The sequence below is a fragment of the Camelina sativa genome, chromosome 17 (assembly GCF_030686135.1).
Source record: "Camelina sativa cultivar CO46 ecotype springtype chromosome 17, ASM3068613v1".
Taxonomy (NCBI): domain Eukaryota; kingdom Viridiplantae; phylum Streptophyta; class Magnoliopsida; order Brassicales; family Brassicaceae; genus Camelina; species Camelina sativa.
Genome location: NC_141896.1, coordinates 14,057,779 through 14,070,058, shown reverse-complemented (window position 1 = coordinate 14,070,058; position 12,280 = coordinate 14,057,779). Strand labels below are relative to the sequence as shown.

At 34.0% G+C, this 12,280-nt stretch overlaps 3 protein-coding genes across 6 annotated transcripts; all 3 read right to left on the bottom strand.

Annotated features, from left to right (window-relative positions):
- Window positions 1-569: 569 nt before the first annotated feature.
- LOC147923696 (uncharacterized) lies at window positions 570-2,655 on the bottom strand. The gene is made up of 5 exons (XM_087496192.1): window positions 1,749-2,655; window positions 1,529-1,656; window positions 1,377-1,447; window positions 1,199-1,280; window positions 570-827 (listed from the first exon to the last, which is right to left on the bottom strand). The coding sequence occupies exons 1-5, from the start codon at window positions 2,200-2,202 to the stop codon at window positions 807-809; spliced, it is 756 nt and encodes a 251-aa protein (XP_087352318.1). The 5' UTR covers window positions 2,203-2,655; the 3' UTR covers window positions 570-806.
- A 13-nt stretch (window positions 2,656-2,668) lies between these two features.
- Window positions 2,669-3,140, bottom strand: LOC109129828 (uncharacterized). Its single transcript, XM_019238656.2, has one exon. The coding sequence runs from the start codon at window positions 3,023-3,025 to the stop codon at window positions 2,759-2,761; it is 267 nt and encodes an 88-aa protein (XP_019094201.1). The 5' UTR covers window positions 3,026-3,140; the 3' UTR covers window positions 2,669-2,758.
- A 6,131-nt stretch (window positions 3,141-9,271) lies between these two features.
- Window positions 9,272-12,055, bottom strand: LOC104757691 (4-substituted benzoates-glutamate ligase GH3.12-like). 4 transcript variants are annotated; one of them, XR_015587657.1, is made up of 7 exons: window positions 11,929-12,030; window positions 11,570-11,863; window positions 11,388-11,489; window positions 10,581-10,822; window positions 10,368-10,480; window positions 10,170-10,257; window positions 9,272-10,068 (listed from the first exon to the last, which is right to left on the bottom strand). XR_015587657.1 is itself a non-coding variant. In XM_087497163.1 (6 exons), the coding sequence occupies exons 4-6, from the start codon at window positions 10,649-10,651 to the stop codon at window positions 9,509-9,511; spliced, it is 942 nt and encodes a 313-aa protein (XP_087353289.1). In that variant the 5' UTR covers window positions 10,652-10,822; window positions 11,388-11,489; window positions 11,570-11,863; window positions 11,929-12,030; the 3' UTR covers window positions 9,272-9,508. The 4 variants fall into 4 exon arrangements, 2 of the variants coding, with proteins under 2 accessions (XP_087353289.1, XP_010478753.1); XR_015587656.1 differs by having other exon boundaries at window positions 10,368-10,822; window positions 11,929-12,035; XM_087497163.1 differs by having other exon boundaries at window positions 10,170-10,480.
- Window positions 12,056-12,280: the final 225 nt, after the last annotated feature.

Sequence of the window (12,280 nt, the reverse complement as noted above, 5' to 3'; positions counted from 1 at the left end):
AAACATTTCTCAAGAGTCAACTCCACAAAAGTTATTTCTTTTCCTGTGTGGGGAAGAAGAGAACCTCATTCTACAAGAATCTGATTCTGCATCAAACCCTTTTTCTATTTTCAATGTCCAATATACCTGAGGACATTCCTGCAGGCAGTGACCTGTTTTTCTTCATTGGTTCCGCTGACCGAAATGTTAAGCGTGTCATATACGTGTAACTAAACTCAATAGCTAACTAATATCAGAAAAGAAAACAAAGAGATACATACTAAGCCCAAGTAGCTGAGGCACTAGGTTTGTTTGATTGCCATATCACAAAGTAATTAGCATATCTTCAAAAGGGAGATACCCTTACTGCAAGTAACTATCAATTGAAAACAAAACTTGCATGTGCTTCATCGTGTAAGGTACAACCCTTTATATAGACAACAATGGAATTCTGAAAGGTAGGAAGATACCAGATAGCCACTTCAACTTGACATTACCAACGAAATTTATTTTCTTAAATGGTGAGAAAACAAAAACAAAAACAGAACAAGGAACATATCTAATCTAAAATGGTTCCAACACAATCATAATAAAGTTGCAAAAAACTTACTGCAAACGTTTGAACAGCCTATTATAATATATCGTTCTCAAATATGTGACTATTTTTATGATCGTAGAAGTACAAATGTAAGACTGCACTCAACATTTCACCTTTGTTTTATATACAAAATATGGTGCATGAAATGGTGGTCATTGTGCTGAAATAGCTACCCAAATATAACTCGTCAAAGGCCTGCACATCATCTTTCAAAGGCCATACATCCCAACTATTTGAGAGGCTTCATTCCCTGAAAGCTCAGAAAAAAAAAAGTTATTCGATTTAGAAACTAGTTAGCATGTTGAAAATTCGAATAACGGTGGCAATACACCAAACTAAGCAACAGCAACTGAAACTAAAGGCAAAGCTACAAAATAATGCTGCAACCACCGCCTATGAATAGATAAAGTAACGGTAGAAGTAAGGAGGAAGAAGGCAAGCATGCATTTCAAGCATATCTACATACAGACTTGTTTCCAGGAGGCAGAACCAATAAAAACATGGTTTCAGATTTCTTTATCCCAAGATAAAAGTCTAAGGAAATTAAAAAGCATGACTAGAAATCATTGGCATAATCCTGATAACAGAGGATTCGGATTGGTACAAAAAGAAAAACAATACCTTGGCTGCTCTCATGCTATTGACTGCCATACGAAGACCATCATGGGAGAGTATCAAACGAGATAAGGCACCAGTGCTCAAACTTCAAAAAACCAAATAGTAAGGTTGACTCAAAGTTAGGCCAAAGACAACTACACTGGATTTTAGAGAATCACAGATTCAAAGAGTGATTTGTTACCCAAGCAATTTGGCAGAATCGGCTATAGAACCGTCAGAAGCAGAAACAACATCAAGCAAAGCTTGCATTCCCTGTAAGCAAAAAGTGTGTACTTGAGTAAAGGAGAAGCTAAGAGCAAGAAGAGCTAAAGCGAGGAAAAAGATTCATCATACAGGTACAAATTTAGGATTGTTGGGACCAATCTGTGAACCAGAAGAAGTTCTGATAGTGGACTTAGGAGGTAGAATCTGAAGAAGCTCAGGAGGAGGAGCATAAGCATCAAGGTCCAATTTGTTCCTCACTGATAACAAACAAAATGCAAAATTTAGAAATCGAATTGGAGAAGTTAAAGTCCCAAAGAATGATACACTGAGGAGAGAGAAGAATCAAGACCTTTGATGGCGAGAAGCGTGCGAAGACGATTCAAAGCAGAAGCACGATTCTTGTGCTGTGAACGATCCTCGACTGCCTGAGCTACGATTCCGGTGGGGAGATGTTTAAGACGCACGGCGGAGTCACGCTTGTTCCGGTGTTGTCCTCCAGGTCCTGATACTCTGAATGTCTCTAATCTGCATTGCTTCATCAACTCTTCATCCGTATACTTCAAGTAATTAGGACTCTGAACATCCGAAACAACGCTGACGGAATCGTTAACGCCGGTTAAATCGCCACTGCCGCTTCCGCCGCCGTTGGACGATGAATAACGGAGGATCGAGCGTAACCGGTTGCTGAATCCATCGGATGGATTAGTTCTTCGATAGTAGATAACAGAAGACGGAGGCGAGATAGACGGGACTGTGAGCCGGATGAGAAGAGGGAAGCGGGCGGCTATGGCCAGGATCGCCATGGTAGAACCACGGCGACGGGATTGGTTTCGGGATGATGACGTCTCGTAGTCTCAGCCCGGCCCATTAAGTGGATTTGGCCCATTTATGTAACACTACTCTCTCTACTCGCTTACTTACTATTTTGTTGAATTTGTTATTTGTCATGTAGTACAGTTTTTTCTTTTTTTTTTTTTTGTCAGACACCATACAAAAATGTTAATTGTATCTTGCAGGATAAGATGTAACCAATCGTATACATCTTCTCCTTCGTTGCTTTCAAAGGTTTCAGGTGGTGTTCTCAAAACGTGGAGGAAATAGTGTGGCCGATAGAATAGCCCAAGAATCTCTTTCTTTTATGAATTATGACCCTAGGCTTTATTCTGTTGTACCAAGTTGGTTAAAATCCTTGGTGGATAAAGACATTGTATGAATCTATTTGGTGAATGAATTAGTTGATGTTGAGCAAAAACAAAAAAAAATTGTTAATTGTATCAAAAATTTCATTTATCTATTTGAATTCATCAACATTATTATGTACAAGCAGAATCATTGTTACATTTTCCAAGGATGGGTCCATTAGTTAGGACCCCAACAGCTCAAGTACATAACCGTCCTCAAAGACTCCTCAGCTTGCTTGGCCTTGTGATCATTAACGGAGGCAGCAGCGGTGGCCGACGAAGAAGAGAACCTGTTCGCCTGAGAAGCGGATCTCACGTTGTTCTTGATACGTTGATTCACAGATCTGATCAAGTAGTTCCACCGGCATATGCCTAATTGATCCTTGGACGCTTCCAAGGCTCCGATGCTTGCTGCCACCAACCATGCTTTGCTAGTTGAACTCATCTTTTTTGTTTTTTTTTTTTTTGGAATGGAGAAAACTCTTTATTTTATTAAGTTTTGTTAAAATGGAGAGTTGTGAATTTGGATAATGAAGAAGATGAGATTTTGATGGGTCTTGTTATATACAGAGAGAAGCTGATAAAAGAAGCCGCAAGTTAAAAGTGAAACCAGATGCTTTATCCCACAGGTTTTTTCCCAAAGTTCATGTCGTGTGGGCAAGTGAATTAGTTGGTACTTGGTGGTAGTTTACATTTGTGTCCACATGAGAGCAAAATGGATAAGGGACATTATTGACTCTTCCAAGATTATGGATTACCACAAGTGTCGGGCTATGCGCAGTTGCGCACCTTGTTTCGGTGACTATTTGGCCCTCACGTTTTCTGTTCACCTTGAGAATTTTTTTTGCTATTCAAAAAAGGTTCAAAAAAATGGTATCACTTGCCGACAAAACAACAGTAGTAATTAATGAGGGTATAATGATGTTTTTTTTTTTTTTTTTTAATGTTCTTTCACACAATATAGCTAGATTTCATCATTCATTTATTCAAGTTCCCAAATAGTTTCCAAGATGTGCCAAAATGGCTAAACATAAAGATAACAAAGGGTTTGTTTCTATCTCTCCTTTTAAATAATTCGACACATACATGTATACTGATTCTTTTAGAAGTAGCAATGAGAATTAGTTCAGTTCATTCTCTTGAATCGACATGGCCGTAAGATAAAACCAAATAAAGGTAAAGGTCCTAAAGGAGCACCAACTTCATCCTTCTGCACAATTATATGCGTCAGCCACTTCACATGAAAAAAGTATTTGTATGCCTTAATAGTCTAGTCTCCATCCAGAAATTTTGGAGATCTTGAGGCTCTTCTTTGATATTTTACAAGCCAATCTGACATGTAACTGCCCTTCACAGTACATTCATGAATTTAAAGTTCAAGGATGTAGAGTGGGTATTATGGATGATTTGTTGTCACCTTTCTAGTATCCTCAAAGATTTGGATTCGAAATAGAAGTCTCGTATACCAATCAAACACCTGTCTACTTCAGCCTTCAGCCATAAGCTTTTATAGAACAGCGCATGTTGATTGATCTGCTCCTCGCCTTGATGATTCTGTTGGTAACCACTTTGTAGCCACAACCTGCACAGATTATCAAACCGACGGTCTACCTCCCACTTAACGTCAAATATAATAGCTTAATTATGGAGAAAAAAGCCATACCTGACCAAATCACACTTAACTCAAATACCATACCTGAACATCGAATTGTCATGTTAAGAAAACAAAATCACACTTAACTCACATTGGTTACGTTAATGCTTAACAAGTAGCATCATCGAATTGTCATGTTAACGAAATAGAATCACACCTAACTCGTAACTAGAGATGTCAAATTGGGTTCAGAGACCATGGGCTGTCCAGGTCCAAATTAAATTAGACCGGTTATGGTCATAACCAAATTTGAAGTGGTCAAATGGACCTAAAACCATTTTAGCCATTAATAAATGGTCCAAACTAATTTGGACATGGGCTGTCCAATAATTCTTCAAAATTAGGGATTGTAAAATTTGGGGAAAATTTTTTTTTTCATTTTGTCAAAAACACGAAATTAGAGTTTCTATCTCTCCCCTCTTTCAATCCAATTATGAATTTATGAACTTTTATAATTATGAGGTTATGAAACTTTATAATTATGAGTTTATGAACCTTTAGTAAATTATGAGTTTTAAATTTTGGTTCAATCTGCAACCAATGAACAGACCAATTGGTCATGGTCCTATTTGGTTTGGACATATTTGGGTATGGGTGTATTTGAGCCTTGACCATAAATGACCATAAAATGTATGTGTCCAATTGGACATACCCATTTGGACATGGACAGACCAATTTACAACCCTACTCGTAACTAATTACGTTTATGCTCAAACAGGTAGCATCATCGAATTGTCATGTCATCAAAGAGTAACTGAATTACGCGTTTATGCACAAGAATTGGCATCATCAAATTTTCATAATATCAAAAACAAACTGTGAGCTATATATATAATCGAAAGGCCGTTCGAAGGAAACAGGTTTATACTTTGATTTCTTTCTCTCTCAACACACACCAGAATTCAGTTAATCTTTTTTTTTTTTTTTTTTTATTATTGTTATGGAGATCCAGACAGTCGAACGAGAGATGGAAATCCTTAGAGAAACTACTGCAGAGACAGAGAGGATCATGACTTGTGCAGAGATCCCTTGCGGATTTTACAGTGCCGAGGACACTGAGGACAACTCCATGTCCAAGAAGAAGCTCTCAGTTTCAATCATCCTCTGTTTAGTCTTCATGAGCGTTGAAATTGTTGGCGGCATAAAAGCGCATAGCCTAGCCATTCTAACGGACGCGGCACATCTATCATCGGATGTTGTCTGCTTTGCTATTTCATTGTTTTCGTTATACGCATCATCAAGGTGGGAGGCAACGGCCGAGTCTCCCCTAACACATCAGCTATTTTACGATACAAGTTGATAGCAATATCGTGTATACTTCTGTCGGGAATGGTAGGTGTCGCTGTTTCATTATACGGGATTGATCCTAATCGAGATTTAATTTCTTTTGTTCGGTCATTCGCTGCCGGTGTAATACTGGCCACCGGTTTTGTACACATACTTTCCAGACGCAACCGAAAGTCTTACAAGTTCTTGCATTGGAGATGACCCGCCCTGGGGTGGTTTTTATTATTATGTAATTCCAAATATTATACACCAAATCTTTCTATTCTTTTATTGGTAACATGAATTTATAATATAACTCTAAAAATGAATAAATTCTTATTTTCATTTAAAACCAAAATACTTAGCACATTTTATTCTTATTATATAATGTATGGTTTCAAAACTTACTAATTCATAAAAACAACTGACATTAATAAGGTACTAACTAGCCTATCTAGCCATTTTACATACTAGGTTTTATACCCACGCTACGGGTGGGTTTATTTGATATATTTTGAGAAAAATTATATATGATTGCTGACAGTAATAACATATCATCTCATAAAAAAAATTTAGTACTAAAGAAAAAAGATATTCAGATACACAATCTTTTAAAATATAAAAATCAATTGTGTTATAAATTCAAATCTGATAAAAAAAAATCATGAATTTAACTTGACGTCCAGGCGAGACAAATTAAACTGATGACCTCACATATCCTAAACCATTTCTTTAACCACCAGAAAAACAAAACAATTTTATAATCATGAATTTAACTCGTTTTCATATTTAAATGATCGCTACCACCTAGGTTTTCGTGTTTTTTATTCAATGTTTTCTTATTCCTCATATTATTTCTTGTCATTTTCATTGTCAAATTTTGTGGTAATTATCATCGTTACTTTTACCATTTGGTTCTTCGTTATACTCTTTTTCTTCTTCTTCCTCGTCAACTTCTTCACATTCTTCCACTGAAAAACCTTTTAGACTACCACACAACTTGTTAACCCATCAAACTCCAAGAACAAAATCATTTATTTTCCCATAAAATTTGTGAAATTCATGAAGACCATCATAGTCAACACATGCATCCAATTATTGATAATTTTATCAATATACTTATTTGGTTTTAGATCCACACGTTTAGAAACTTCTCAAACCAAAATCTTTACTTTAGTTTATAATATTTTAAAAACATAATAAAACATACTAATAATTATTTATTTAATATGAATCATATGATATATAGAAATATGAGTACACTATAAGAACATATTAGTTATAAATAAATAATATCAATTATATTATATCATCAAATAATATCAACCATATCATATTATCAGATAATCGTAACCTTATATAACAGTAACCGCTTGAACCGTAACCGTATTTAAACGTAACTGTTTAACCGTTTATTAAACGGTTCTGGTTAAGGTTTAAAAATTTCTAACCATAAGCGATGGTTAATAAACCGTAACCATGACAACCGTAACCCTGGTCATGCCTATGTATAGCTAATAAAACATGTGTGTTTGTCGTCCATCTTTCTTCTTTAAACCTCAAAATTTGACTCAAACATCAAATTAAGGTCTTGCGATGTCAAACCTTCTTCCTTAGACCCAAAAATAAAAAAATTAATGAAAGAATATCAACTCATCTATAAAATCATACACAAAAATATGTTTTACAGCTCATAAGAAATAAAAAGCACAAATGTAGATAAATAAGATAATTTATGTTTTACATCAATATTTATAATATTTCAAACTTTTTAAAGGTTTCGAAATATAAAATTTGAACCTTTTAAAAAGTTTCAATATTTATAATATTTTAAACTTTTAAAATTTAAAACTTATAATATTTAAAAACTTTTTAAAAAGCTAAGAACTTTTAAGAGTTTCAATATTTATAATATTTAATCTTTTTAAATTTTTAAATCTTATAATATTTTTTTGAAACTTTTTAAAGTTTTAATTTGATCAAATAAAAACCAGATCAAACCAAATAAAACTTTTAAACTTGGAAGCCTGATAAATCAAGATTTCCTGCTTATTTGTTGTTGGAAGCATATTAATCTTATTTATACTGGTTCTGAACCATTGTCTAAAAAATTTATAGCCGATGTGGGATATTGTGTATAGTTCTTTGATTTCCATAAATTTTTTTAAAGAAAATTTCTAAAAAATTCTGAAAATTTAAAAAAAGTTAATGAATGACATGTCAAATCATGATAGGTTGTTTAAAATATTTCTTAATATATAAAATTCTGGAGATTTTAGAAAATGTTAATTAGTGACATGTCTTATCACTATTGGTTGTTTTAAATCCTAGGTGGACAGCCTTAGAAGCTTATAGCTCCTACTTTTTATTAGTATAGATGCTCCAAAATTTGAACTCTACTTATTTGTTTCAAAACCTACAAAAGTCACATAAAAGAGAGAAAAATATATATTTTAGTTAAATAAAAATTAATATTACTAAATTTAAAAATTTATGTGAGAGGTAGAATATGATGTTGATGAAGAATTTTCCTTGCTATTTATAGAAAAATTTGTGGCTGCGCAACTAAAAAAACGTCAATTTCCTGTACGAGTTTGCTATGTAATGACTATCAATAAAAGCCAAGGTCAAAGCTTTTTAAAAGGTTGGTTTATATTTGCCAAGTTCAGTCTTTTCTCACTGACAATTATACGTAGTCCTCTCCAGAATCACTACAACTATAGGACTTTAGATTCTTAAAAGAGACACAAAACACTAGTACAATAATGTTCTACAAAATATTGTCTGCCAAGAAGTTTTCAGCAACATATAATTTAGAACATTTTATTTATATTTTGAATTTATTGTGTTGTATTTTTTTCATTTCTTTTTTTTTTGTTTATATTTTTGTTTTTTCTTTGATTGAAATAATACTAAGAGCAAGATTATCGGTGGTCTTTTATTTAGGGGTTGTTAAACACTGTTTGGTTATTTTATGAATTAATTGTGTTTTGTTTTGAATATAAGGACCCATGATCTCTTAATTAAAATTTTCTCCTCCAATGGTAGGTTGTAATGTTGGGTATCTTATTTTTGAAAACATTGTTTTTTGAAACAACACAACAGCAATTAAAATTGCAAATCTCAAACAGACATCAAGGCAAATGTTAGAAAAAAAGAAGAAGAAAAAAATGTCAAATCGATGCACTCACATTCTATTTTGTCTTTGTTGTACTCTGAATCTTATCCTCTATGTCTGTAAGATGCAGAGAGACTTTATCTGGTAGCACAAATCCACCATCAACCTATCCATAAAAACAAAGGACCAAAATTGATTCAAAAACCTTAAAAATTTTCTAAAGATTTTTTTTCTTTGAAAATTAGAAATTTGTATAAAATTGACACTTGTCACAATCTTATAAGTTAGTAACTTTTAAAATTGACACTTGCCATAATCTAGTGAGTTAGTAACTTTTAAAGTTGACACGTGTCACAATCTGGTGAGTTAGTAACTTTTGAAGCTATACTTTATATAATAAGATTTTATTAGTATATTTTAAGATTTTATTGGTATATTTTGTATAAAAATATAATGAGATTTTATGTAATATACCACAGGTAGTAGGGTTGTTTTGCTAGAGATAGTAAACAACGTATTTAATATATATTTTACATGACTACATAATTATTATATATAAAAAACCTATTAAAAAAAAAAAAAACTCCAAATGTCAAGCTAACTGAACTGAAATATCTTCCTATACCATACACACACACACACACACAAAAAAAAAACTTAAATTCACTTTATTTAATCATAAAATGAATTTATATAGTTGAAGATAGTTTCTTCACTAAATCATATACACACATACATAGTACACACAGAACCACATCTATAATTAAGACAAATGCATCATCAACCACACTTTTGTTTATACAGTAAGATAATAAATACATCAACCACACTTTTTAGACGCGCACATAAGATAGCATCATCATCTTCCAAACAGATCATATATGATATGATCAAAGAGGAGGGCATTTATCGCTAAAGAAACGACCAAGAACCTTGTCTTCAAAAACAGTTAAAGCCTCAGAAGATTTTATGCATAAAGGAGTCTTGTATTGTGATATCGACGAACCTTTTGAAACGAAAAAGTCCATGAGGGAATCGAACGTTCCTTGTTGCACCACTCTTATCTCTAGAGCTCCGATTGATCCATCTTTACTCCTAAATGTTTTATAAAGAGGACTTAATGATTCCTCCATCACACAACAACATTTCACCAATACTTTGTTATCAAGTTCAACACCATCGATGTTTTTGTTGTTGAGTTCCCAGTAAAAAACATAGTGACCTGGATTCGTAGAAATATCTTCACAGCATGTGTTACCCATCAACATCAAATTTGAAGATTCAAGAACGAGCGTCGCATGATACAACGCCTTTAAAATATGTTCCTCAGTTGTTATCTCAGTCTGAATGCTTAGAACCGTTTCTTTTCTACGTATGAATCGAAATTGAGGTGTGCTATTATAGAACCCAGTCACTTGTAAAATATCTCCAATGTTATACCTGTGTAAACCTAGCAAAACAAAAAGTAACAAAATTAACTCTTATGACTTGAGTCTAGATTTATAATTTTTTTTCTTTTCTTAAGAGTAAAAACACATTTAAATAACTTACCAAAATAATTTGTGACTAGTAGCTCATAGTAGCAACCAAGCTTAACGTTCACTAGATCAACAATGTCATCCTTGTTTTCCTCGTCAATCTGTTTGAACTCAAAATAAGAAATATTGGGTAGACAATCGCACTGAGTCATCGATCCTGTAACAACGCAATCGATATATTTGACTTTGGGCCAAAGCCGGCGGATTATACCTTCCCATGATTTTTGGTTGCATTCGTACTCAATAAAATTTGCTAATTCAGGATTAGGCCCTCCAAGGATGATAGTCACAGAGTTCCTGCATTTTTGGTCTGTAATCCACTCGCTAACATGACCATATCGTATATTACTACACAGCTCTCTCCAGTGAGTTTCAAGAAAATTAATCGCACGAACCAAGATAGAAACAAAGTAAGCACTCATACTTGTTATTTCGTTTCTCTGGACGAGTCCACAGAGAAGATGACAATACATACTCTGTCTGTTGTCTGGGCATAATGTAACATCAATGGGGCTTGAATACAGCTCTGATGGTTGGTTCTTGAAATAATCGCTCTGTAAAAAACTCGAAACCCCTCCAGAAACTGGCAAACCAGAAGGAGTTTTGGATAATGGTCTAGTGAAACCAAACATCATCTCCTTTTCTTTCTTGGCCCCATCCATATACCTACAAGAAATGGTGATGGAATTGTTACATATATAATATATGATATGGGATGGACATGATCTAGCTAGTGGCAGTGTGTGGCGGGTGCACATTCTTTTTTTGTGAATGTCTAAGCCATGGATATATGTACTTTTATATCATAAAGAGCGTCATTCTACAATTTTAATTTCACACATTTAAAAAATGTAAAAATGTAGGATTATAATAGATATTTTGTTTGCAAAATTTATGTTGGAAATACAAAGTGACACTATTGATGAAACAAAAGTATAAACCTTAAAATGACACACGATTGGAGTATATTATTTTGTGAGTCTCTAAGCCATGAGATCGAATCCCACCAACTATAAACTCGGTTTTAGCTAAGTAGTGTAAACGTCTTTAGTAGCGATTAAGCTCTCATTTCCAAAGTCTCGAGACATTTATGATTTCGATGTACAGTTTACCCAAGTACAGAATAATTTATGATTTGTTTAATTAAGGATCATTAGCGACGTCAAAAAAGGATAAATTTATGTAGCAGAATTGAGAACGAAAAAAAGAAAAAATATTGAGAATTACTTACTTCGATACAAAGGGGGACGAAAGCGCTTTGTATAGCAATAGGTTCTCAAAGAAGATGCTGTTCATAGGGAATGTCTTATGTTTCCCTCCTGATGTTCCGGAACTACATGATCCACAAACCACAACCATTAAAGGAAAAATGTATAATAGCTTCAACGACACGTAATCAAAAATAGACATTACCTTAGAAAAAATCCAGTGATGGAGTTGCCTGAAATGATATTTGAAGGTTCTCCGTTGGCAACACGTTCGATATAAGGCCTAACATCTTCGTAGGTAATTACTGGCACGTTCTTTTTGAAAAGCTCTTTATCAGAACTTCCATGGAGGTAACGTTGGAGATATTCAGTGTTGGCATTAAGTGTGAGTATCTGCTTCAATACATCGTCTTGTATTTGCTTCGCGTTCGATGTTAATGCCTCTAGATCCATGCAATCAAAATTTGGACTCATATTTTGGTTTGATCTCTGTGATCGCCTGAAAATTAAAAGGTTTATTTATATATATGATTTGTTTAGTAGCTAGGTAATTATATGTGATACCTTTATTTTTCGACTCTATGGACTCTAGAAGAGGTAGACGAAAGCTAACAAAACCAAAGACACTAAATTTTGGTTGAGAACTGAGAGAGATAAATAAGCGTTGAAGTGAAATAATGGATTATATTGCTATAATAAAGGAGGCAGTGGGACGACATAAAGAATGGTGCATGTCCGAAACATGGATGGTTTTGCTGACATAATGGACGCATGTCCGTCCGTGAGACAACACATATCTCTCTCACTTGACACATCACTCACTTGGACAAAATGTCCAGATTAGCTTTGAATCTCCCTGATGGCAATGCAACCTATAGAATTGAACCCATGACTAGCTTTTTTTTTTTTTTTTGTC

Bases quoted from the DNA above. Each gene is read 5' to 3' on its own strand.
- LOC109129828 (XM_019238656.2), bottom strand. From the start codon at position 3,025: ATGAGTTCAACTAGCAAAGCATGGTTGGTGGCAGCAAGCATCGGAGCC.
- LOC147923696 (XM_087496192.1), bottom strand. From the start codon at position 2,202: ATGGCGATCCTGGCCATAGCCGCCCGCTTCCCTCTTCTCATCCGGCTC. The intron at 1,657-1,748 runs GTCTTGATTCTT...GTTTGTTATCAG, and splicing joins CACGCTTCTCGCCATCAAAG to TGAGGAACAAATTGGACCTT. The intron at 1,448-1,528 runs GTATGATGAATC...TTTTGCTTACAG, and splicing joins ACAATCCTAAATTTGTACCT to GGAATGCAAGCTTTGCTTGA.
- LOC104757691 (XM_010480451.3), bottom strand. From the start codon at position 11,838: ATGAGTCCAAATTTTGATTGCATGGATCTAGAGGCATTAACATCGAAC. The intron at 11,490-11,569 runs GTAATGTCTATT...TGGATCATGTAG, and splicing joins ATCACTGGATTTTTTCTAAG to TTCCGGAACATCAGGAGGGA. The intron at 10,823-11,387 runs GTAAGTAATTCT...CATTTCTTGTAG, and splicing joins TCGTCCCCCTTTGTATCGAA to GTATATGGATGGGGCCAAGA.